Consider the following 23,396-nt stretch of genomic DNA (forward strand, 5'->3'; position numbering starts at 1 on the left):
ACTCCTACAACTCAACAACAAACAACAAACGACCTCATTAAAAAATAGGCAAAAGACTTGAGTAGATATTTCCCCAAAGAAGACACACAAATGGCCAATAAGCACATGAAGAGATGATCAGTATCACTAAATCACTAGGGAAATGCAAATCAAAACCACAATATAGTATCACATTACACCCATTTAAGATGGCTACTATCAAAAAACAAAACAGTGATGCAGGTGTTAGGTATGGTAGTAATCATTTGCAAACATACCAAATCAACATGTTGTACACCTTAAACTTACACAATGTTATATGTCAATTAGATCTCAATAAAGCTGGAAAAAATGAAACTAACAAAAAGTGTTGGCAAGAACGTGCAGAAATTGGAACTCTTGTATACTGTTGGTGGGAATATAAAATGGCATAGCACTAAGGAAAACAGTATGGCATTCCCAAAAAAGTTAAAAAATAATAGGATTACCATATGATCCAGCAATTCCACTTCTGGGTATATACCCAAGAGAACTAAAAATAAGGTCTTGAAGAGATATCTGTACACACATTTACAGCAGTATTATTTTACAATAGTCAAAATGTGGCAGCAACCGAAGTGTCCATCAATGGATGAATAAATGAAATGCGGTATATACATACAATGGAATATTATTCAGCCTTAAAGGAAATTCTGATTCATGGTACAACATGGATAAACCTTGAGGACATTATGTTAAGTAAAATGAACCAGTCACAAAAAGATAAATCCTGGATGGCTCCATTAAATGAGGTATCCAGAGTAATTAAATTCATAGAAACAGAAAGTAGAATGGTAGTTACCAGGGGGCGGGGGAAGAGAAAATGGGGAGTTATTGTTGAATGGGTACAGTTTCAGTTTTGCAAGATGAAACATGTTCTGGAGATGATGGTGGTGATGGCTGCACAATAATGAGAATGTACTTAACACTACTGAACTGTACACTGAAAAATGGTAAACTTTATGTTACATGTATTTCAACAAAAATTTTTTTTAAAAAACTGAAATAACAAAAGAGAAGTTTAATTTTTTTAAAGCTACTGCCTTTTTAATTCAAACACCTGTCACTATGTTTTAGTTTTATAAACCAACAGGAAGAGAAAAGTAGCTCATTACTTAATAAAACCCAAAAGACTTTAAAAGTCTGGAGATATCGGCACACCAAGCTTTTCTAATGTCTTTAATGAACTTCATAATCCATTCTGATTCACATTCCCTCTGCTTGTTACTTAATTCACCTAAAGTTACTATCAACTTTCTAGCAGTGATTAAAAATGTGCTACTTATTTATATTGGCATGTGACCTTAAGTAGCAGCAAAAGGATAAATCAAAGCCACAGATTAGTCACTAAATAGAAAACCGAGCCTTTAAGAAGAAAACATGTTACTGTTTCTAATTCCTGTGCTCCCACTAGACTGAAGGTTAATGAGAGCAAGAACTTGTCCCTTTTTGTTTTTCACCACATGGTAGATGCTCAATTAACTTCCGTCGATTGAATGAAGCCAGCACTTGTGTGCTAAGCTCAGACACCATGTTCTGCCGGGAAGTGTTTACATGGCCACATTCTCTCTTTTCAAATGTCTGCCAGTTGAGCTTGGTGATCTACTTTGAAGAAAATAAGAGGAATTTCCAAGGTAATTTCATGGAAAGTGTTTTTCTGTGAAAAACATTTTTGAGAAGTGAAGAGAAATGCTTATTATATAGGAACAACTCTCCATTTTGGCACTATTAACTACTGGTTAGATCATCTCTACAAAGTAAAGAAAAACAATCCAAGGAGATTAATTTGTATATTTTGCATAGACACGCCCAGCCCTCAAAAATCCCTCAGAAATGCAATTATAATATGTGGTTAAAAATTGAAACCCCCTCAGTGCTGTGTGCTATATACTTCCTTCTAACTCTCCCTGAGTGAGCCGCAAAGTCACCTTTAAAAGTTTACTTCTACTGGAACATCATTTTTCGTAATTACAGAATTTTAATTTCTTTTATGTGAGTGTACAGCCTTTGATGTATTGAGCCAATTAAATGAAACCTGGTTAAAAACCAAAGGTAAAAAAGGGAATTTTGGTAGAAAGTAAAATAGGGAATTTTTAAAAGGAACCCAAAGTAGTAGAAGATATTATTGCCATGTAAAGGGGGATTTTTCCCATTATTGATGCAAAGATAGGGTCTGACCTGCAAGCGTTGGTTAGTTCTGTTACTCTTATTTTCCTTGTATCTTCCTCCTCCTACTGTCTTGGGTGGTGCCCATTTCTCAAAAGCAACTGTACAGAGTTCCTGAAATAAAGAACATCCCTTCAACATCCAAATGTGTGGAAAATTCAGAGTTTGAAATAAACACAAAAGACAGGCTGGGACCGGGTGGCCACAAACATTTATTTTTGGTTAAGCCTTGTAATACCAAAAATGTTACTTTACCTGGTTTGTCTTGTAATCAGAAGGGTCACAAGCTGTGAAGGGATGGATACATTTTCTCTCACTTTTACACCAAGCACAGCCAGTTCCAATACATACTGGGCATCTGGCAACACGAAAAACCAACTTAATTCCTACATTTTTAGGAAAATGTTCGTATCCTAGGGATTTCCCTCTGTGATGCCACGTGTGAGCACTTTAGAGAAGAAAAAAGATCACTGGATAGACTGTCATGAACCCAGGGGAGAGAGGACAGTCCTTGGACGCTGGGGAGAGTACTGACTCTGTGCCCTGCTCTGGGCAGCCCTCGAGGCTGATGGACTATCATTACACTTGCTGGGGTGTTGCTATGGAAACCTGAAGCTGGGGTTGCCTGTTGTGTTGGTAGATAATAAGAACCCAGTGAATCTGTGAGTTCTGAATCCACTTCTGCTATTTGTCTACCTTTAGGTAAGTTTCCCTCTGGAGACTGTTCTCCACGCTGCCCTCCACCGTACCCCCAAGAGCCCATCCTCACTCACTGGAGCAGTAACACCGCCAAATGCCTGCAAGGTGGGAAACCAAAAGTATTTACCTGGCAAGTAGAGAAAACGGGGTGCCAGTGTTTGCTTTTTAATCAAATTAAGGAAGAATTGTGTCTACTAATCAAATAACCTATCATGCATGGATAACAGCCGAAGAGTTGAAAAGCACTTAATAGGATAATCGGAGTCAGAGAAAGAACGATAAAAATGGAAATCGAGGTGGGTCTGGAAGCAAGAGGAAGCCTCAGTCCAGGGACAGTGAGACACCTAGATCAGGGAGAGGGGGCACTATTCGTATTTCATATAGTCTTCAAAAAATGCTGAAGCATCCTGAGGTTCTGACCTATAGAAATGGCAGGTTTGTTCATCTGGCACTGAAGTGCGCTAGAAGTAGGTTCATGATATGCATGCCTGTCATTATCCCCCAGGTGTAATGACTGTACTGAGTGCTTTTCGAAGAGGAAGTAGGCACCCAAGGAAAACGGCGCTCCCCTCCGGGGAGTTGTGGGTCTGAGGTCTGGTTTTAATTACATAGCTGTGGGACCTGGGGCAAGTCATTTCCTCCCACTAGGCCTCTGCAACTGGGGATGGAGGAGCTGTACTAAGTCCAAACTCTCCTTGAGCTACAAAATTCCACTTAACTGCCCTCCTCTTTTTCCTTTTTCCTATTTTCATGGACTTCTGAGGCTTTCTGTATCAAGTTTGGTTTTTTCCTAACCTGAATTCATCCTGTTTGTTACAAATCACTGAACTCAGCCCCTCTTTCAAAGTGCCGCAGCAGTAAAGATGAAGTCCAGTGGCTCCTGTTTATACAGCTGTAGAGTGGCCTCCCAGCTCAGTTTCGAGTTTGAATGCACTTTCCCCGTGGAAACAAGGGTTCCCAGGCCAGGCCCAAAGAAATCCACACGTGGTACTCACATAGTTGGTCAATCAAACCACTGAATGAAACTATGGAATCACTAATAATCCAGTTTCCCATTTTTCCATGGGAACGTCCATCCCATCTTCCAGCTGGAAAACCAGGAATCTGGGAAACACATTTCCTCTGTCTTCCCTCTGCTTCAGAAGCAAGAGTGAGGTGTGGCTAACTCAGCGGGGTATGTAGCTCAACAGGGCCAAACATGGTACAAAAACAGGGGGCACATTTCACACGTTCTTCTGATGAAAGAGACTGTCTCATGTCCTTCTCCTTGACTGTGACTTCCCTCATCTCATGCTCACTCTCTCTCCCTTGACTCAAATTCCCAAAGCCACTCTGATCAGGGGAGGACCTAGCAGCCCCCCTTCTCCTGTTACTTCAAGGCCACCTCTCCATCTGAGGAAAACATGTTTCCCTGTGGGTAAAAAACACCTCAGCACAGTTGTTTGCGTCTTTGCTGCTCCACCTTACTTATTAAGGCTTGAATGAGCCAGCTTATTAGCTAAGGGGCTCTCCTATCTCCCGTTAGGCCACGCTCCAAAAGGCACCTTGGAAAGTTCGACTGCACAAAAGAGTTCTTTAGGAAATCAAAGAGTAAAGCAAATAAATAAATTAAAGCCAATGAGAAGATATTTAAATTTCACATAAAATCTTACTCTCTTAATGATGAGCAGTTGGTAAAGTTGAATCTTTTTGACAAATGCCAAGAACCGAAGGAGACAGTCACATTGACAATTAAAACATCTGGAAAAAAGAAGGGGATAAAGTCATTTATGGTGGAGCCCCGCTATCATCAAGCAAAGCTGTAAATGCAAAAACTAAATATTTTTTGCCTCCTCCACACAGAAGGGGTGTGTGCGCCAGCTGTTCGCGAACATTTCAATCAGTACGTGGATCCTTCCCATGGGCCGTTCACGCCAGGCAGCCCAAGTGCACAGCACAAACCTCCAAACAGACCCAGGCCCACCTCGTGTTCCAAGCCTCCCATGGATAATCACTAGGAAAAAGCCATTTTACAGCCCATTTACATCTCATACTCTCCCCGGGCTCACTATCTCAGTTTGTAATTGGCCACAGCATAAGAGTAAAACAAGTCACTGAGCGAGAACTGCCTAGAACATGATAACTACAATGTTAGAGAGGAAATCCTGCACCTTCAGAAAAATCCACACAAGTATTTACCTAACAAACTTTAAAGTGTGGCTCCCCCGGGGCTGCGATCCATGATCTTCTCGGAGTCAACTGTTGCCAAATCTATGATGAAGGTTTTATTTTCTTTTGAAAACCTACCCATTTGTTAGAAAACCCCAAAAGAATAAAGTAATAAGAAAGATAAAAACTGCTAGGTCAGCATTATAGAAATGGCATATTTCCTGCATTTCTTTAACATACATACTCTAATCAATCCAAGGGGATTCCCAAACCCAGTTGTCCAGCAGAATCATTTGAGAAGCTGATGAAAACATAGCTTCCAGGACGCAATTCTTACATATTCTGACTTAGCAGGCCCGAGTAGGTCCAGGAAGCTGTTTGTAATCCTCCCCATGTAATGACTGTATAACCAGGTTTGGGTGCCACAGCCTGGAGGGGTGCCTTTCAAATCCTGTTGTGTCCAGGGACCAGTGCTACCCTGGGATGTTTTCATTGTCACCCACTTTGGTATTAATATCTTCTTCCTTTGATGAATTAACTGGCAGGAGTAGATGATACTTTTAAAATGAAAACCCTTTCCTTGACAAAAATAAGAAGCTGGCCCCCCTCATTTTCTTACTAAAATTTTATTAGTCTGTGATTCCTAAAGTCTGAGAAGCCTTATATTAAGGTGCTTCTCTGCAGCAATAACATTCATTCTGAAAGCCTGGATGTCATGTAAAATTCTGTTCACATAAAGTGAGTATGTGTGAAATGATAATCCTCTGTTCCAAAGACGAGGAGGTTTGGAGGGCCGGCATGACCTCTCAGCAAGAGTACTTGAACAGACACTTGATAAATGTTAGCAGAACGAACACACGGACAGTAAGCACTGAGGGGCTCCCTGTGAAAATGCATGTCAGTGGAATCTCCAAGTGTCCAGTGATGGAGACTAGCAAAAGTCATACTTCTCTGAGTATCAGCTGTGCACAAAACACTGCTGGGAAATGTTACAAGGAAATGAATATATATGATCTCTGCTCTGGAAGCATTCACAGTGATTCTAGAAGAGATAAAATAACTTAGGTGAAAAGACACAGTGACAGTATAGTCAAGGAAACATCCTATGAGTCCATGCAGCACCTGGGTAATCAAGATCGGTGTGCCTGTGGGGGACCCACAGGGTGTCGGGATGATTAGAGCAGAATCTGTCAAGACTACATAGAAGAGATGACTTTTCAAAGCAGAAGGACGAGGCTACAGGATTTGGTGAAAAGGGCGAGGCTACTGTTGGCCACAAAGGTTTGGCAATGGCCACTGGCTGGCTGAGTGCAAAAGGTGGGAAGTGGGTTTGTGCGCTTGCTCAGGACACACAAGGCATTCAGAGAAAAGGGTAAGCAAAGGGTCGGGTGCAACTGATGGAGGCTCTAAAAGCAATCAACTAGCTTTCCGAGGTAATCTCAAATACTTCAGAAGTATATTTTATAGGTGAGCAAGACCTGCCTTTTAATAACCATGAACTTGACTCTACTTTTAGTCTTTCTCATCCAAAGGGACTCATGAATCCTCCGTCTGTCCATTGTAATTCCTAACCATCCCTTAAATCCATCCATTTCTCTCCATCCCTATCTGCCTCCAACTACTTCCGCTCTCAGTCACCTTCACCTGAATCACTGCAACAGCTTTCCTTTTATCTGATCTTCAGAACTTCCTCGCCTCCACCAGCCCCATTCTCTACCTGCAGCCATTCATTCAACAAAATGTATTGATCATAAATGGATACATTGTGCCAGACACTTTGTAATGTCTGTGGTATTCATTTTCTATCACTCCGCTTTCTGCCTTGGCCATAAAGAACCTCTTTTGGCTCCTCAAACAAAGATTTTCTCTCCTGGCCATCACACTGGTTGGTCTCTGCTTGGAATACTCTTCCCCTTCTTTGTCCAGATCAACCCTGCTCATCCTTCAGGAAGATTTCCTTGTCCCCTCTCCTACCCACTAAGTCCAGTTAGGTGCCCTTTTCATGCACTTCACATGGTGTGCTACGTGCCCTGCATGCTACACATTGCACTGTAATGTGCTGTTGACTTGTCTCCACCCCAAGAGGCTATAAATACCGTGAGCAAGGACCAGGTCAGTCTTTTTTGGTCACTGTATCCCTATCACCTAGCACACAGATGCTCAATAAATACTTCTACATGAACGAATGAATGCAATGAACTATAACATGATAGAAAATTGGCCATTCTGTTTTCTCATCTCACCAATGGCATTCCCAGCTTTTCAAATCTCTGAATTATCAGAATCATCTGGGTAGCTCAGCTCAATGGTCTCTGGCTTGACTCCATTTGCCTAATCAACTTACCCTCCTCCATCATTCTCCAGTCACACATGATAGTGGCGTCCTGCAGTCAAGGGATGAGTAAAGCAGAGGTGGGAGTGACCGAGGGGAAACACAGAAAGCAGGGAGTAGGGGGAGAATGAGCCTACAGGGTGGGACTCTTCAGAGTCTCTCATTTAACTGGCTTCCCAGGCAATCTGAACTCAGGAGCTACTCTTGCCTTCTTCACTCTCTAACAGAAAAACAGCAGAGTACACTTGCCTTTGTAGATTGCTCTGGTTGGGATGCTGCAGGTGCAGGTCTCATTGGATACGCTTTTGCCCTTGCAGAGCATCCTGCCGGTGTCCACATTCTTCACTACGCACTCTGAGTGTCTTGGAGAGAAGCTTCCCACCACGGTCACTGTCGTCTGTGTGGGGAAAATGATTCAGGAAACAAATCATTGTTTTTCTATCATTTCCACCCATCCTAGTGCCTTAAATGAACTCATCCTCTGACCTGCCATAGAATGAGAATTTATCAGATTGCTGATGCAAAGAAAGAGATGTTTTATTGGCTATTTAATTTGCTGTTTTGTGAACTGAATATTCATATTCTTGGACCATTTTTCTGCTTTGTATGTATTTTCCATATCAATTTTAAAGAGCTCTTTGTATAGCACAGATATTAATCCTTATCATATTTCCAATACATATTTTCTCCTAATCTACTGTTTATCTTGCAATTTGTACACGTGGTATCTTTTACCCTACACGATCTGTTTTTATGTAATCAAATACAGGGTTTCTTGTTTTGGTTATAAAGTTCTTCCCAAACCCTTACTTATAGACACGTATTACTCCACCATCTTTGTTGTTTTATTTTTTAAACTTATGTCTTTAATCCATCTGGAATTTATTTTTATATATAAGAGTCCAACTTTATTTTTATCCAGATGGTTAATCAGCTATGTAATAACCATTTACTAAAAACAAGTTTTTTCCCACTGAACTGAAATACCACTTTTGTCATATATTAAGTCACCATATACCTGCAAGCTATTTCTGAACTTTGCACTGTTCCAATTATCTATTGATCTACTTCTATTCCAATGTCATCACATTTTTACTACTGTGGATTTAAATATATTTATGGCAATCTATTTTTACTTTCATAGTTTTTTTTAGCATTTCCTATACATTATTGTTCCATATAAACTTTAAGACCATTTTATCCAAATAGGTTGAGAAGACTGTAAGTTTAACTGGAATTGAACTAAAGGTATGCATTAATTTTAGGATATTTTATATCTTTATGACATTAAATATTCCCATCCAAACACAATTTTTTTTTATTTATGTTTACCAAAAAAAAAAAAAGGAAGAAAGAGAAAAGAAAAAGTAAAAAGAGGAAAATTAAAGAAAATAATATGCCAGTGGGAAATGCTTTTTGCATCAGGGGCCTGAAGGGAATCTGGTGGGGAAATGGGCTAAGTATTAGGAAGCTGGAAGCACAGGAAGTGAGTGGTAACCTTATTACACATGATGAAGACACTACCCACACAATCTTGCGGTGTCCACCTGCTGTTATACTTCTGACCGCCCTCCACTCAGACTCTGCATGGCCAGCTAAGAATCTGCTGTCTCTCCTCCTCTGATAAGCTTGCTAAATCTTTTCTAGCCCTGGGATTTTACCCTCATCTTTCCATTTTCAAAAATTTCTATTTCTAAGCCCTAGAATCATGCTGGAAGAACACAAGTTCACACAGTTCAACTTTCATTGACTTGAAGTCCAACCATCTCTAGGGGACCTGAACATCAAAATGAACCCCAAACCACTCCTACCAGCCCATCTTCAACACTTGGCTGAACTCTCATTCATGCTTCAACCCAGCATTTCTATCTGTTCTGCACACCTGAGAATAGGCTCTTAACACACATTATCCTGTGTGTGTATGTGTCTGTGTATGCATATACACACATACACACACATCTTGAATTGAATTCATTGCTCAAATACCACAACAAAAGAATCAGAAAGTGTTTTAAAATCCTACTTTCATTAGCTGCTTTAAATTTTCCACAGTTCCTTCCAGTTTCCATACACAAAGTAGTTACCTAACTGTAATCATTAATCTGTTCCATAAGCATTTATCAAACTTTCAAAATTTGTCATGTGCTACACAAGGTATTGAATTCTTTGTGAACCAAAGAGCTACAGTCATCCTTGCCCTTAAAGAGCTTATAATCTAGTAGAAGTATGGAAAGTCACTAGATGAAAACTGGAGGGCCACTCAGTATTAGGAGATCATTAAGAGACAATAGAAGCCTGGGCTAGGATGGTACAGTGGAAATGGAAAGAACTGACAGCTTCAAGATACCCTTTAGAGGCAGCATGGGCTGGGATTGGAAGTGGGGCATGTGGACATGGAGGATTTGGTGAGCACATGGGTGAACAGAGATACCATATACTGTAATGGGACACACTAAGCAGGAGGCAGACTTTGGGTGGAAAAGTCAAGACTTCAGTTTTGGATATGTTTAGTTCAAGATACCTGTGTGATAATTAAGAGGATATGATCCTGGAGCTCAGGAAGGGAATCTAGGCTGGAGAAAAAGAAGACATGGACATAGAGATGGTATATAAAGCCATAGGAGTGGATTGTCTGTGGACAAAGTATAGAGGCAAGGAGAGAAGATTCGAAACTGGGGAAACAAGTCCAATATTTAGAGTCAGGGAGAGAAGGAGACAGCAAGGGAGGCAGAGGCATGGCCAGGAAGGAAGGAAGAGAGCATGGAGAGGGTGTGCCGTGGAAGGCAACGGAAGAGAATCCCAAGAATGCAGCCAAAAGGCCAAGTAAGATGAGGACTAATAGTGCCTGCTGGAATGGCTCAGTGGAGCCCAGTTTCAGGGGAACAAGGGGCAGAAGTTGGAGTTGATCGGAAAATAGAAGACAATAAGTTTTCTTTCAAATGCAGTGCAAGGAGAGGGTATCCAGGGAGTTGAAGGTATTTTCAGTTTCCAGGCAAGAATGGTTAAAAAGCTGATGCCTTAGCTTAATGAACCCAACATAGGAATCCTTATCAGGTTAATAGCTCTTTCTTGAATTAAGCTGGACAAAGAGGGAATGAGGGGGATGAGTATACAGCTCAGTGGTAGAGCACATGCTTAGCATGCATGAGGTCCTGGGTTCAATCCCTAGTACCTACACTGAAAAAGAGAGAGAGAATGAAGACCCAAAGGGTCAGATGAAATATAAAGTCTGAGTGTTAATTAGCTAGTAATGTCCATAGGGCCAAAGAACTTCCTGCCACATAACATACTATCAACAGACCTTATTTTATTTATTAACCTTTCCTCTTATTGCCACAGTTTGGTTATTTCCAAGTTCCTAATTCTATAAATGCTGCTGCCGTAACATCTCTACACTTACGGTTTTTCTTCTTCCAAATTACTTTTCAGAAGTCTCAGCCTGGAGTTACTGCCTTAAACAGAATGAATATATTTATGACTTTTGAAACATACTGCCAAATTGCTTTCCAAAAAGGTTGTGTTAATTGGCATCATCACTAGGTGTTAGCATACCTTACTTTCACTTTAATTTGTTCTTATTTGACAACTGGTGAAGATGAATGATTTTCCATATCTATGTCTAACCCTCTAAACCTCCTTTTGTGAGAATATACACTTCTGCCTGCTTACTTTCTGGTGTCTTTTTCTTTTTCATTTCTTCTAGCTTTAATATTTTGAAATTAATATTTTGCCTGTTGCAAATATTTCCCTGAAGTATGTGCTTTAGTCGTCTTATTTTTGTCGTATAGACTTTTTTAAAGTATATGAATACTTTTCTTTTGCTATTACATAACATACTGCTTCAGAGCCAAGAAAATTATACTTCTATTATCTGATGCTCAATTATTTTCTGTGCTAGGTTTTTAGATGGATTTCTTAATTAGACTAAATTTTATCTTTATATTCAATGTAAAAAATGTGAATTAAATTGTTTCCATATCATAAGCCAATTATTTCAGCGACTTTTATGAAATAACTCACTTGTTTCCTCTTAATTTGTGACAAATAATCTTTAAAATTTTTACATCTATTTCTGAGCTTTCTACTCTATCATGGATCTACATTCCTATTTATAAGCCAGAGTCCTGGCCTGAATTATTGCCAATAATATACATGTTTACAATCATCTGGAAATGGTCTTGCTTAAATAAAGTTCTGTTTTTCCAATATATATCTTGTATATTCTTGACCAGTTCATATTATTCCAGATGAATTTTACATTAATTTTAAGACAAAGCCTATTCAAATTTTCACTGGGATCACATGAAATCTAGAAGACATATTGAGGCAGAGTGACATTTTTATGATATCTTCCCTCCAAGAAATGTAATTTACATTTGGATATATTTAAGATATGTTTCATATCTTCCAAGAAAATATCTTCTGGAATTTTTATTATATTTTTATATTTGCTTATGCTTTTAGCTAATAAGTCTTCCCCAGTATGAATTGTAAATAACCTCGGTAGACCACTGCCCCACTATCTAATTATTACAGAACGTGCTTAAGGCAAGCTGTTGCATAGCCAGAATTACTGTTTTTGGTAGCTGGCTTCAACATATATCTCATAGTAAAAGTAATTTTAAAATATGGGGTATATACCTCACTCTTTAAGTTTATTCTGTTGTTTTTAATGAATAAGATCTTTCATTAATGGATGGTAACAGTCTGTACTACATGTAGTAAGGTTACTGATACATGAATATTTATTGAACATGTAGAACTTTATTTTACCTTTATTAATCAGAATAGTTTTAAAAGCTAATGTATTTAGAATTTACAGATATATAACCACTTAAAATCAGCAAATAATGATTATTTTCTTCTATTCCATTCCAATAATTATTTCTATTACTTGTTTCTTGTATTACTGCACTGGATACAACTTTAAAACAACATTGTATCAATGACAGAGGAATTCCATGTTTCCGTTCTGATTTGTAAAAGAATGTTTCTAATCTCTCCCTTAGGAACCATGCTGTTTACAGAAAGTATTTTTATTCCTATACCTTTTCTGTTTTTATCAGTATAAGCCATTTTTATTGAATGTTAGAATCTGTCTATAGGTATACAAATAAAATTTTACATAATGCAAAAGTGGGATGCTACACATCCTTTTTTTGTGTTTGTCTGTGTATGTGAGAATTTCAGTTTTCTTTTTCTTTTTTACTTGTCTCTGACCTTCCCTCTCCACTACGTCAGTCATTCCATCAGGGGAGCTTATGTTTATGACCTAGTATGAATTCTTCCATATTTTTCTCCATGCTTAAATAATCAAATAGAGACAATATACATAAACACATACAGGGAAATTTTTAGGTCAATATAAGATCATGTTGTAATACTTTCCTGCATCTTGATTTTTTACTCAACAAAAACTCATGAAATCCCTCCAAGACAATTGGAATTGCTCTAAATATTTCTTTTTAATGCCGGTTTCGTGATGATGATATACTATCTCCTAATTGTTCTGCGTAAAGAGACAAAGCTTCTTGGAAACAGAGGCTCTGTATTATATGGGCTTTTTCCATACCTAGAAAGTTACTAAAATGTTATTAGGCATATGATGGGCAGTTAGCAAACACTCTTGAACCAAGCTAATAGAAATGGTGAAAACCACTGACTGCCATCTCTATAGGTTCAGGATAAGGAATTACTTAAGTAACTGAAGATCTGAGACTTTCAGGCAAGTCACAGATAACCATAAGGACAGGAAATATTTTGAAATAATATGACCAAGAGATGGAATCAGATATCTTATCAACATTACTAAAATCATCAGCCCAAAGTTGGTTTCAAAGAATATCTTTACTCAAATGACTGAACTCTTAGCTCCTTTACCTTGACAATGGTGGTAGGCTGGAGAGAGTGAGGTAATGGCTGTGTGGGAAGACTCTAGAGGGATTAGGGTAAACCACAGTGGGACTCAGGGTGGGGAAGAAAGCACTAGTGGTTGTTTGGGTAAGCATGCTTTGTAATGTTCCAGACTAGATGTGAATGGTGATTAATTTATACGCGTGAACTCAAAGGTAGGTAAGCAAATTGCGTGAGCAGCACTTTTTATTCAACGACCAAATTTCCCTCACTACACTCACCTGAAGTACTACCCTTAAAATTTTCAAAATGATAAAGGAAAAAGAGCCTTGTGGAATTTTAACCACTCACTGGAGTCCTGGGTGTACTTACTGATCATAGTATTTTCTACTAGTTTCTATCAGCACCAACGTCAGCTATTTTCCAGACTGATAAGAGCAATAAAAACTTGGCCATACCTATACTTACATGCTTAAGCATTTTTTTCACAGAATCTATTCATTCTGGCTCAGGGCTGGTAGAGGCCTGGATGAAGGCTCTTGAAAGGGTTTTTTTGGCATCCCCTACCAACACACCCTCCACATCCCTGCCCACACAAGGACAATAGAAAGTGACAACAGCAAAATAAGTTTAGACTCATGAGTTCTGATCAGTTCTGACGTGAAAGCTTGATTCCATTACTTATCATTCCTTAAATGCTCTGGCTCTCCTTTATTAAATGTTAAATCATCTTAAGTGGTATGGTTCTTGCTATTTGAAATGGCAAAGTGTAAGGGGAAAGAGAAAGTGGCCCATTTCCTTGTTAATGTGGCATTCAAAGAAAACAGAGTGAGCTCAACAGACAGGTCAACTGGCTGCTGATGGGGATTTTGTACAGTTATTCATAATACAAGAGCTGTAATTAGGAAGAAAATGTCTCCTTACAGCCACTGAGATAGCAAAGCAGGAATTCCATTCTTCCGCATGGGGCGCAGTTGGTATGTGAATCAGAAAATGCTCGACTGGGCTCATGTTGCTTCCTGTCTCTCAACCAATGGCAGGGCTGATGCGCTGGCCCTGGTGGTCCTGCCATGGCCAGAACCCACTGACTTTCCCAGGGGCCCTACTTGCAATACGCATGCCCACATTGGTTTCTCTCCTGCTCTATCAATACTGCCTGAAGCCAAATCCACAAGATAGTTGTAGAAGCAGCCTGAACACGTCAGGAAAAGGAACCATAAACCAAAATTCTACACTTAAGCCACATTTAAGGAATCTTGTTGCTCATGAATCTGAATTTCTTTTTTTTTCCCCTTTGTTTTTATTAATATGTTTTTCTACTACACTAGTAGTCCTTCCCTTCCTCGGTTTCAACAAATGAAGGTCATCGTCAACTCCACAAGATGACAAACTCCACGAGGGCAAGCCCATGATTCAATGTCCTGTTCTCCGCTACATCCCCATTATCTTGCAAAGCAGGTGGCATCTGGCAGGCTCTCCGTAACTGGTAACTAAATGAGTGGGCTCTCACAACTAAGCTTATTTTATCGCAAAAATAAATAGTTTATACACAGAAGGATGTTAGCATGAGTTGTGTAAAATGAGACAGTAGAGACAAATTAAAAATCTTTCCTCTTACCTTATCTCTACTACTTCGAAACAGGTGAATTTGAGGGCACTTTTTCGCTCCGGATGAAATATCCAGCCAGTTTTCTGAGTTCTTTAAATGCACACAATCTTCTTTAAAAGTACACCTAACAAAAAAAAAAAAAAAGGCAGCAAAAAGAGCAACCCCACACATGCATTAGTTAAAACTTTCCCGTACTTGGCTTCAGTACAAAATGCCAGGCTTTGTATAGTGGATTATTGATTTTGAGCAAGAATAAGAACATGATGCTAAAACCATGAAAAGCAACAGGAAACCAGCAGAGTGCTTTTTCCATCATGTCTCAGAGCAGAGAGCAAATGTGGACATGTTGAACTTAGACTCCTGAGCCATCTCTCAAGATGACATTGCTAAATACATCCAAAACACATCCTCTTGTGGATGCTAAAATTAAAGAGCTCCCTTCCAGAAAAACCTAGCACAGCACAGCACAGCCCAAGAAAGGGATTACATATAGAATACATTTTAGGTTTGCCATTCCTTCCCAGAATATCAACCCATTGTGTAATTTTTTGTTGTTTAAAAAAAAAAAGCTGCCATTTTGTGCTTTGTAGTATGATAACTAAATAAAAATATTACAAGGGCAGAGTCTTCCCAAGAATTTGATATGACATTCCATAACCATCTGCTACATAACATTTATTTAGACAGATACCAAATTATATCAAGAGATATTGGGTGAAACACTTTCCAGGGCTACTTTCCCAAGTCAGCCAGCTCAGAGGATGCCCGCAAATAAATCTTAAGCTGTGGCCAGGACCAACAACTTTGATAAACATGATCAGAAACTGACAGGTGAGATCACTGCTTTGCTTGATGTCTCGATCACTCTAGGTCATGCTCACTTCTAGAAGGGCCACCAACTTGACAAGAAGAATGAACACCAAGGGCTACATGATTTCCAAGTGGTGCTGAGCCCCATGGGCGTTCCACTGAACAGCATCAAGGACAGAACAAAGCATCCCTGTTATCTATGCCTCCTCCAGGCCTAAGGTTAAAATGAAGCAGTGGGGGAGAACCAGTGACAGTTTTAAAAGAAACTGAAAATTCATGAATCACAGGAGATTAAAAAGCAACTGAATGATAACCACATTCAGCTGTGGGGAGTCCCTGAAAGGATTTGAGTGGAGCCAGGTGTGGTCCCAAACAGTGTGCTTGACTTCACAAGCATTTTATTTCTTCTTCTTTCTTCTCTCTCTCTCTCTTTTTAATTCTTAAGAATTTAAGCCCCATGGCTTCGTCTTTGAGCACTGTGCTAATTTGAATATGGCAAAAATAGAACAGGAAGCCAGTGAGTTTCATTAAGCATCATCCCCCAGCGCAATACTTCCAGCGTGTCATCATATTCTAATATTTTGGGGAACCCAGCTCACAGGAAGCACATCTGGGTCCAAACGCTCCTACATCTGTGTCAGTTCCCTCACCAACATCATGACCATGGGGATTTTCATCAGCAATCCTCCAAAGCCATAAATTTATCTGACCCTGGATGGCTAGTTCGTCCGTCACGGACATTAAGTTCAAATTAAACCTCCTCTCAATATCAGGGCGAGCCTGCACTGGAGGGACATGTGCTGCTGGATTCAAACACAGAGAATGACAGGGCTGGGTCCCTACTTTGTATTTAAAAGAGATGCTGATGGACAAAAGCTACCTGCCTCTCAGGGACATTCTGGTCTGTATAAGGCACTTCCTTTGCCTAAAGAAGAAGAGGAAGGGAAAAAAAGCCAGAGAGACTGGAGAACAAATATTTTTGTAGGCTTTTAATACTGCCTGGGAGTCAAGGCCTGAGGCTGCCAAAAAAACAAGTGTAAAATATTTCATACAAATAGTGCTACAATTTGCCAATCTGTAGGCAGAAAACAGTAGTGCCACTGAGTTACCACTCCCTTTTCTGAACTCCTATAGAATTTCTTGTCGGAACCACACATTTTGGTATTTAATCATATGCCGCCTTGAATCACAACTTAATTGTTTCATACATACATCTATGTCATTCCCCCCAAGTAAGCTGTAAGCTTCTCAGAGGAAGGGAGGATGTCTCTAACACTTCTTCCACAGATCCTTCAGTGTCTGGCAGTATGATATGCAAATACTAGGGTTTCAATAAATATTTTTGAATGAATGGATGAAATATGAAATCTCTATAGGTCCTACCTGTAGGTGATTTTTCTTTCTAGAGTTTCCTCATGATTTATGTCTGACTCCTACTTATAGCAAAGACACTGTTTTTAATGTCACCTAATTTGAATCTGGAGCCAGAGAAGGAACAAATTAGAAGTGGAGGTTTTCCTTTCATCTCTTGGGGAAAAATATATGTAATAGGCCTTTCATTTCCTATTTTGTATAAGGTAAAAATAAAATTTAACCATGTTAAGCAATTAAACCTAAATTCCTTGTTTATAAAACACCTCTGAAATGTCTATGCTCTCATTCCTTGTTTCTCATCAGATGAAAAATAAAAATAAAAAAATAAAAAAGCAAACCATGACACCAAGAACATAGAACCAGATGGTCAACCAACATCTTATTAATTCTCCAATATTGCAAATTATAAAATCTTCATGACAGCACATTATCCACGTATTCAAATTTCTTAAGGAGGGGGAACAGATCTTATAGTGCCCACGTTTTAGTAAACAAACCCAGTTACTCTGAAATGGTCCCCCTTTGAAAGCTATCACTCCCATTCCTACATATCAGTGAAAGCGATGGTCAAGTGCATAGTCACTTAAGCCTCCGTCCAAATAAAATTAAAATCTCATTGTCAGACACGACTCTTGGTGAGGTCTCAATGAGGCGCTCTCAAAAAGGCTGATCTCTTAACTGGCTTCATTTCCATTTCTTCAGGCCACAGATAGGAAGAAAACTGGATTCAAATTAGAATGAGGGCATTCTGAAAAAAACGGAAGATATATATTTGCTTTTCTTATTTTATGCTATGGCCCCATCCTCTACAGAGGGTCTATCCCAAAATCCTAAGTATTTTATTTTTCTAGTCCTTATTTCCAGCTAGATCTCATGCCTACAAGATAAAGCCAATGTGCAGATATTAGCCTATATGCAAATTAGAAAACAGAACCAGCTCAAATGCAAAGAAATAATTGCCTGAAGAAAAACAAACTTTTGGTAGGTGAAAACAATTTAGTGAATGAAACTACTTAAGAAGACTTGTTTTAAAAAATCTGCTATAGAGCTTAAATTAATCTAGCCAAAATAGTAAGAGTTTAGTATTACCACTCAACTATATAAGTATGTGGACCACCCCTAATTCATAAAAAAAAAAAGTATGTTCAGAACCTCCCTGGGCCTTGACTTATGAACAGAGAGAGTCCAGACCCTTGTTTCCAAGTTTGCTGTTTGGAATTCAGAAAGTGTTTGCAAACAGTGGCTTTGCTTCCTGTGGAATCTGTCTAAACCCTAATGTCCCTGAGTAGCTACCCAACCACATAACTGCATGGAGAAACGCCCTGGGCCTGGCACTGCTCTGAGTGTTTCTGGTTAGTTCTGCTATTAGTCCTCACAACCACCTAATTCTATAGCGATGAGACAGAGGCTCAGAGAAGTGCAATAACATGCCAAAGTTGCACAGCTCCACGTGGCAGAAGTCTGGCTTCAGAGCCACACTCTTGGTCACTGGGCTGCATGGTCGCCTATGAGCCCCGACTACCATTTAATAACATACACAAAAAGAACAACGCTCAGAGTTCCTCCTGGCTTCCTGGGGCCCCAGCAGTGTTTGGAGGGTGGGGCTGGGTCAGAATGAGGCAACGCAGATGAGGCCCCAGGGACCAGAGAATAGAGAAGGCTTTTAGGATAAAGAGGGGAGCAAGGATTTGGGAGGGAAACACAGAAGTGGGGAAACTGAGAATCCTCTAATTTTCATCCATCAGCCCTGAATACAAAACATCCAACTGCAGGTTAAAATTCCAGGAGGCCCCCAACTCACAAAGCTATTGTGTTCCAAAATTTTGCTTGCAAACTGTCTGTTTGTAATACGGAATACTTTTCTCCCCATAGAAATAATGTTATAAACAGTGATTAGGTTTCCAGGTTAGCCCACAAAAACTATTTATCTGTAATGTAACTTCAATTCTCTATATTTGCAACATAAGAGTAGCAGGAAACAATGAGACTGAAGCCATTTGCATTATATAGCAGTTTTTCTTCTTACTTGTGTTCCTGCTCATCTGGTAGTCTGGGAACAGTGCCCATCTAGATCAACTTTTAAATTTATTACTAGTTTTGTATTTATACAGTATTTCTATTTTTTAGTGAGTATGGCTTAAATTATTAATTGTTTTCATGCCAACATAAAGACCAGGGAGACCCACCTTTGAAAAGGAGCTGACGTTCTCAGGCAGGTGAAATGCCTATGGGATGTTCTGGGGGACCCTGAGACTCTGATTCTATTAGGCTAGAATCTCTTAGTAAAAATTTACCACTTACTCAACCTTGAAATAGAAACTCTGAACTCAGAAATGTAACTTCTACTTCCTGCCGCTCGAATTTCATCAGCATCCTCTAATCTAATTGTTCACCAAGAGCAGACAGTCCCTGAAGTAAACTGATAACTAAATATCAGGTAATTGGCTTGAATGTGAGGGTTGGGGTGACCTGTTCCAAAGATTCTACATCAGAAAACTTTTAATAAGAAAATAATCCAGCCTCTCTCTCAGGGAACAGGAGACTGTGTACACGCTGGGGTAGGAGGAGGTTTTGCCACAAGAGCATCCCAAGGTCTTCTTCTAAGTGATTTGAAACAGATGTCTACAATTTTAGGAAACGCATGGAGCCCAGAGGAGGGGCCAGGTGTTCCCCAGAATCGAGGGATTTTTATTAACATCATCAGCCCACGAGATGAAGAAACCAATCTCAACTGAATAGAATAGGAAGTCTCTCTGACAAACTATACTCTGAATTCAAGGCCTCCAGAGTCAGTGAGGGGGAATGCCAAAATACAAGACCAAAATAACTTGCCGAGAAAGCTGAAAAATTGGATCTTCATCACTGTAGCTGAGAGTCAATCTACATGAGAAAATTATGCTAATAACAGAGACAATTTAGAAGATTTTTTTTTAAGTGAAAACAGTTAACATGCCAGGAGACGACGTTCTTTCACATGATTTGATTCATTTATTCTTCACAATTCTATTAAGTAGCTACAACAAGTTTCCCTGCTTTACAGAGGGGGGAAACTGAGGCATGGAGGCTCCATATTGTTTTCCCAAACTCACAGAGTCAGCAAGCAGAGGGGCTCAGGTTCAAAACCAGGCAATGCAACTTCCAAGTCCACAGTCTCATCTACTAGTCTGTATTGTCCCTCCCAAGGGCTCTCACTTACTGAGCCCTTCCCAGGGGCCAGGTACTGTCCCTAGGGCTTTCCAGGAATTAACTCGTTGATCCTACAATTACCTCAGGAAGGAGATTTTATTGTTACAGCTCCATTTCAAAGATGAGGAAACTGAGGTGCAGAGAGGTTCGATGGCATGGTGTGAATTTCAGCAGTCCAGCCCTGGTGTCCACATTCTTACTACTCTAACAAATGCCTCAAAATTTTCAAAGGCTTCCAGGGTAGCAATATCATAGATGTCAAGGTAACAGTAAATACATCATCCCAGAGCCTGGGCTAGGTAGGAAAATATAGGTTTTATTCCATTTCTCAGCATTTCTCAAAGTGTGTTGTTTTAGGTGTGAGTGTTAAAGGAGGGTTCTATCGGTAAGAAATTTGGGAAACACTAGTTAAATAAAATTAAACGAGTTTCTCTACTGCAGGACTTTTCAGAGCCTTGAATATGCCTGTGGGCTTTGTAACTTTCTAGGACAAGAATGACTGATGCACTATCTTACAACTTTTTTTTTGAGAGTTTAGAAGTTCTAGCCGTGCACATTGGGAAACATGGGCCCGCCTTGATTAACGAGCAGTAATCCAAATGGAAGATCAACTTAGAAAACTATTCACCTTTTTTGGCTCTTTTTTCTCATCTTATACATTCAGTTGATCATGACCTATTAATTCCAAGCATCACTCTATGCTGTCTCCTGCAATCCACCCTCGTCCAGCACCTCTCACCTGGGCTCCTGCAGCAGCCTTCTGACTGGCCTCCCTCCTCTCTGCCTCCAGTCAACCTCCACACCAACATCTAGGTTATTCTCAAGTAGGGAACTGGTCATCTCACTTCCTACTTAAAAATCTTCAATGGCATCCTTTCACCAACGTCAAACTCCTCTACCTACATCCCTTTCATGACCTGGAGCCTAGAATACACGTCTCCATGCTCATCTCTTTACCTTGACACTATGATCTAGCCCCTGCCTTCCTCTCCAAACTCATCCCCAGGCAATTGTGGTCTAATAAGTCTGTCTCTCTATCTAGCCTGCAAGCTCCCCAAAACATCGACTGCTAGTATCTAGTACATGGTGCCTCGCAGAGAGTAGTCACTTAAACACATGCAGTGAAGCCTGCCTGGCTCTTCCTGGCATGTGCAGCATGTCCGAGGGCCTGCAATACTTGGTGAAATAGTGTTTAGAGTCCAACGTCACCTCCTCCATGTCTGCCCAGCCTCCAGGCAAAGCAGTTGCGCCCTCTTCTGTGTCCCCACAGGCACCTTATACACGTTCCTCTTGTACACAGCACAATGCACTGGCTGCTGATTGCCTGTCTTTCCGATCACAGTGTAAGATCCCCAAGGGAAAGGCCCACCTTATTCACCTTGGCACCACCAGGGCTGAGTGCTCTGTCTGGCATTCCTTCTACAAACATTTAAACACTTACTGAGTGCCCACCAGACTCCAAACACAGTAATAGGCACTGGGGACACATGAATGTCTAAGCCAGTCAAAGTCTCCTTCTTGATGAGCTGATGTTCTAGTGAGGCACACAGGAAAAAGCCAAATAAGCAGACAATAATTTAAATAGTTTAAAATTGAGGTAAGTCTTCTTTAGAAACCAAAAATATAACAGGGAGGAACTATTTGAGACAGGCTAGTTAAGAGAGATGGCATTTTAGGTCAGATTTCAAGGATGAAAACCATCTAGCCACATCAAGAGTGCTGGGAACAGCACCCCAGGCAGGAGGAGTAGTGTGTGCCAAGACCCTGAGTTCACTCAAAGCTTGGTCCCTGAAAGGAACTGATTAAATACCAGACTGGCTAGAACTTTGTGAAGGAAGGGGAGAGTGGTCCTGCCAATCACAAGCCAGTAACAGTGGGCACATCACATGCCCTCTCTGTGTCTTAGGTTTTCCAGCTACAGAAATGCAGATAATAATGGTTTCTATCTCATGGCGTTGTTACTAAAATGTACATCTATTTAAAAATGTACATTTATAAGAAGGTACATCACGGAGTTGTCCCCAAAACATACATTTAACTGAGGCTTCCAATAAGGCCTCAATAAATATTAGTAGTTGTTATTATATGTATTACACAGGAAAGTGAAACAGAATTTAGGCAAAAATTTGCCTGATATAAGCCAAACACACACGAAACGGTAATGACGTGACAGAGGCCCGAGCGGTAAAGTTAACCAGACTGCCCAGTGCACCGCTCACACGCACCAGGGCAACAGTCAGCCTGCCTTTTCCATGTAAGGAAGCAGACACAGCTCATACTTCTTGGAAGATTCTTAATCACAACCTTTCTTCCTCCCAAGACTAAAGGGTTCTTTGGGATCTCCCCACACCTTGAGCACCAGCTATGAGAGCACTTTCCACAGCGTATTGAAATTATTTGTTTGGTGCCTTCTTCCAACACTAACCTAGGAGCTTCTCTGAGGCAAAGCCTCATTCATTTTTGTCTCCCCAGGGCCTAGGTACCAGGCCTGGCTCATGGCTGGTATTCAACAAGCATTAGCTGAACTGGATGAAGAATTAAATTTTCAAGTGACTAAATTCTTGTCTATGTCTCCATGATACCGGCATAAGCTGTTTCACTGATTTTTGTTCACAGGGCTGGCTAGTTTAACCGGCATGGTGGAAAACCAGCCTTTGTCTTGAAACCTGGAGTTATTTCGCACACATAAAACACATCTGCAGACTGAAACACTCACACAAAAGGGATTTGTAGCCTTCATTGCAAGTGGTTCTTTTGTGGGTGATGAGTGCAGCAAAAGTCAGTGTTTTAATTTCCAAATGCAAACACAACCGAAGCATTTAAGGGAGGCATTTTCAAAAATAGGTAGCATGGAAATAAAGATGGGGGAAAGGACACCTCCTGAGTGAGAAAGATCTGGGTTCCAAGCTGCTCTCTCTCACATTCTCTGTGTAACCTGGGACACATTCCTTAGCCTATTAGGACCCCAGTTTCCCCACCATTAAGCAGGTGGCAGTGATAACAACCCCATCTTCATGAGAGCAATATTGAATCCCATGCAGGGCATTTCAGAAATGGTCACTCCAACAAGCACTCAAATGTTACAAAACGTTACAAGAGCAAAACCACTAAAGATTGGCAGGAGGACTTCCAAGGAAGATCTGAACATCACATTTGAATGCGGAGGAGTTGCTGGGAACAGGACAAGTACCAGGTCACCAA

At 40.2% G+C, this 23,396-nt stretch overlaps 1 protein-coding gene across 2 annotated transcripts in view; it reads right to left on the reverse strand.

Moving 5' to 3' along the window:
• The window catches only part of PLXNC1 (plexin C1), a 138,864-nt gene that overhangs the window by 70,962 nt on the left and 44,506 nt on the right, over positions 1–23,396 (reverse strand). For both annotated transcript variants that reach the window (XM_006197949.3, XM_072973227.1), the window contains exons 5-9: positions 14,835–14,949; positions 7,613–7,760; positions 4,536–4,623; positions 2,440–2,542; positions 2,197–2,298 (exon numbers count right to left, since the gene is read on the reverse strand). In XM_006197949.3, the coding sequence (XP_006198011.2) occupies positions 2,197–2,298; positions 2,440–2,542; positions 4,536–4,623; positions 7,613–7,760; positions 14,835–14,949 (556 nt within the window). The remainder of the gene's footprint in view (positions 1–2,196; positions 2,299–2,439; positions 2,543–4,535; positions 4,624–7,612; positions 7,761–14,834; positions 14,950–23,396) is intronic.

This window comes from Vicugna pacos, chromosome 12 (genome assembly GCF_048564905.1).
Source record: "Vicugna pacos chromosome 12, VicPac4, whole genome shotgun sequence".
Lineage (NCBI taxonomy): Eukaryota > Metazoa > Chordata > Mammalia > Artiodactyla > Camelidae > Vicugna > Vicugna pacos.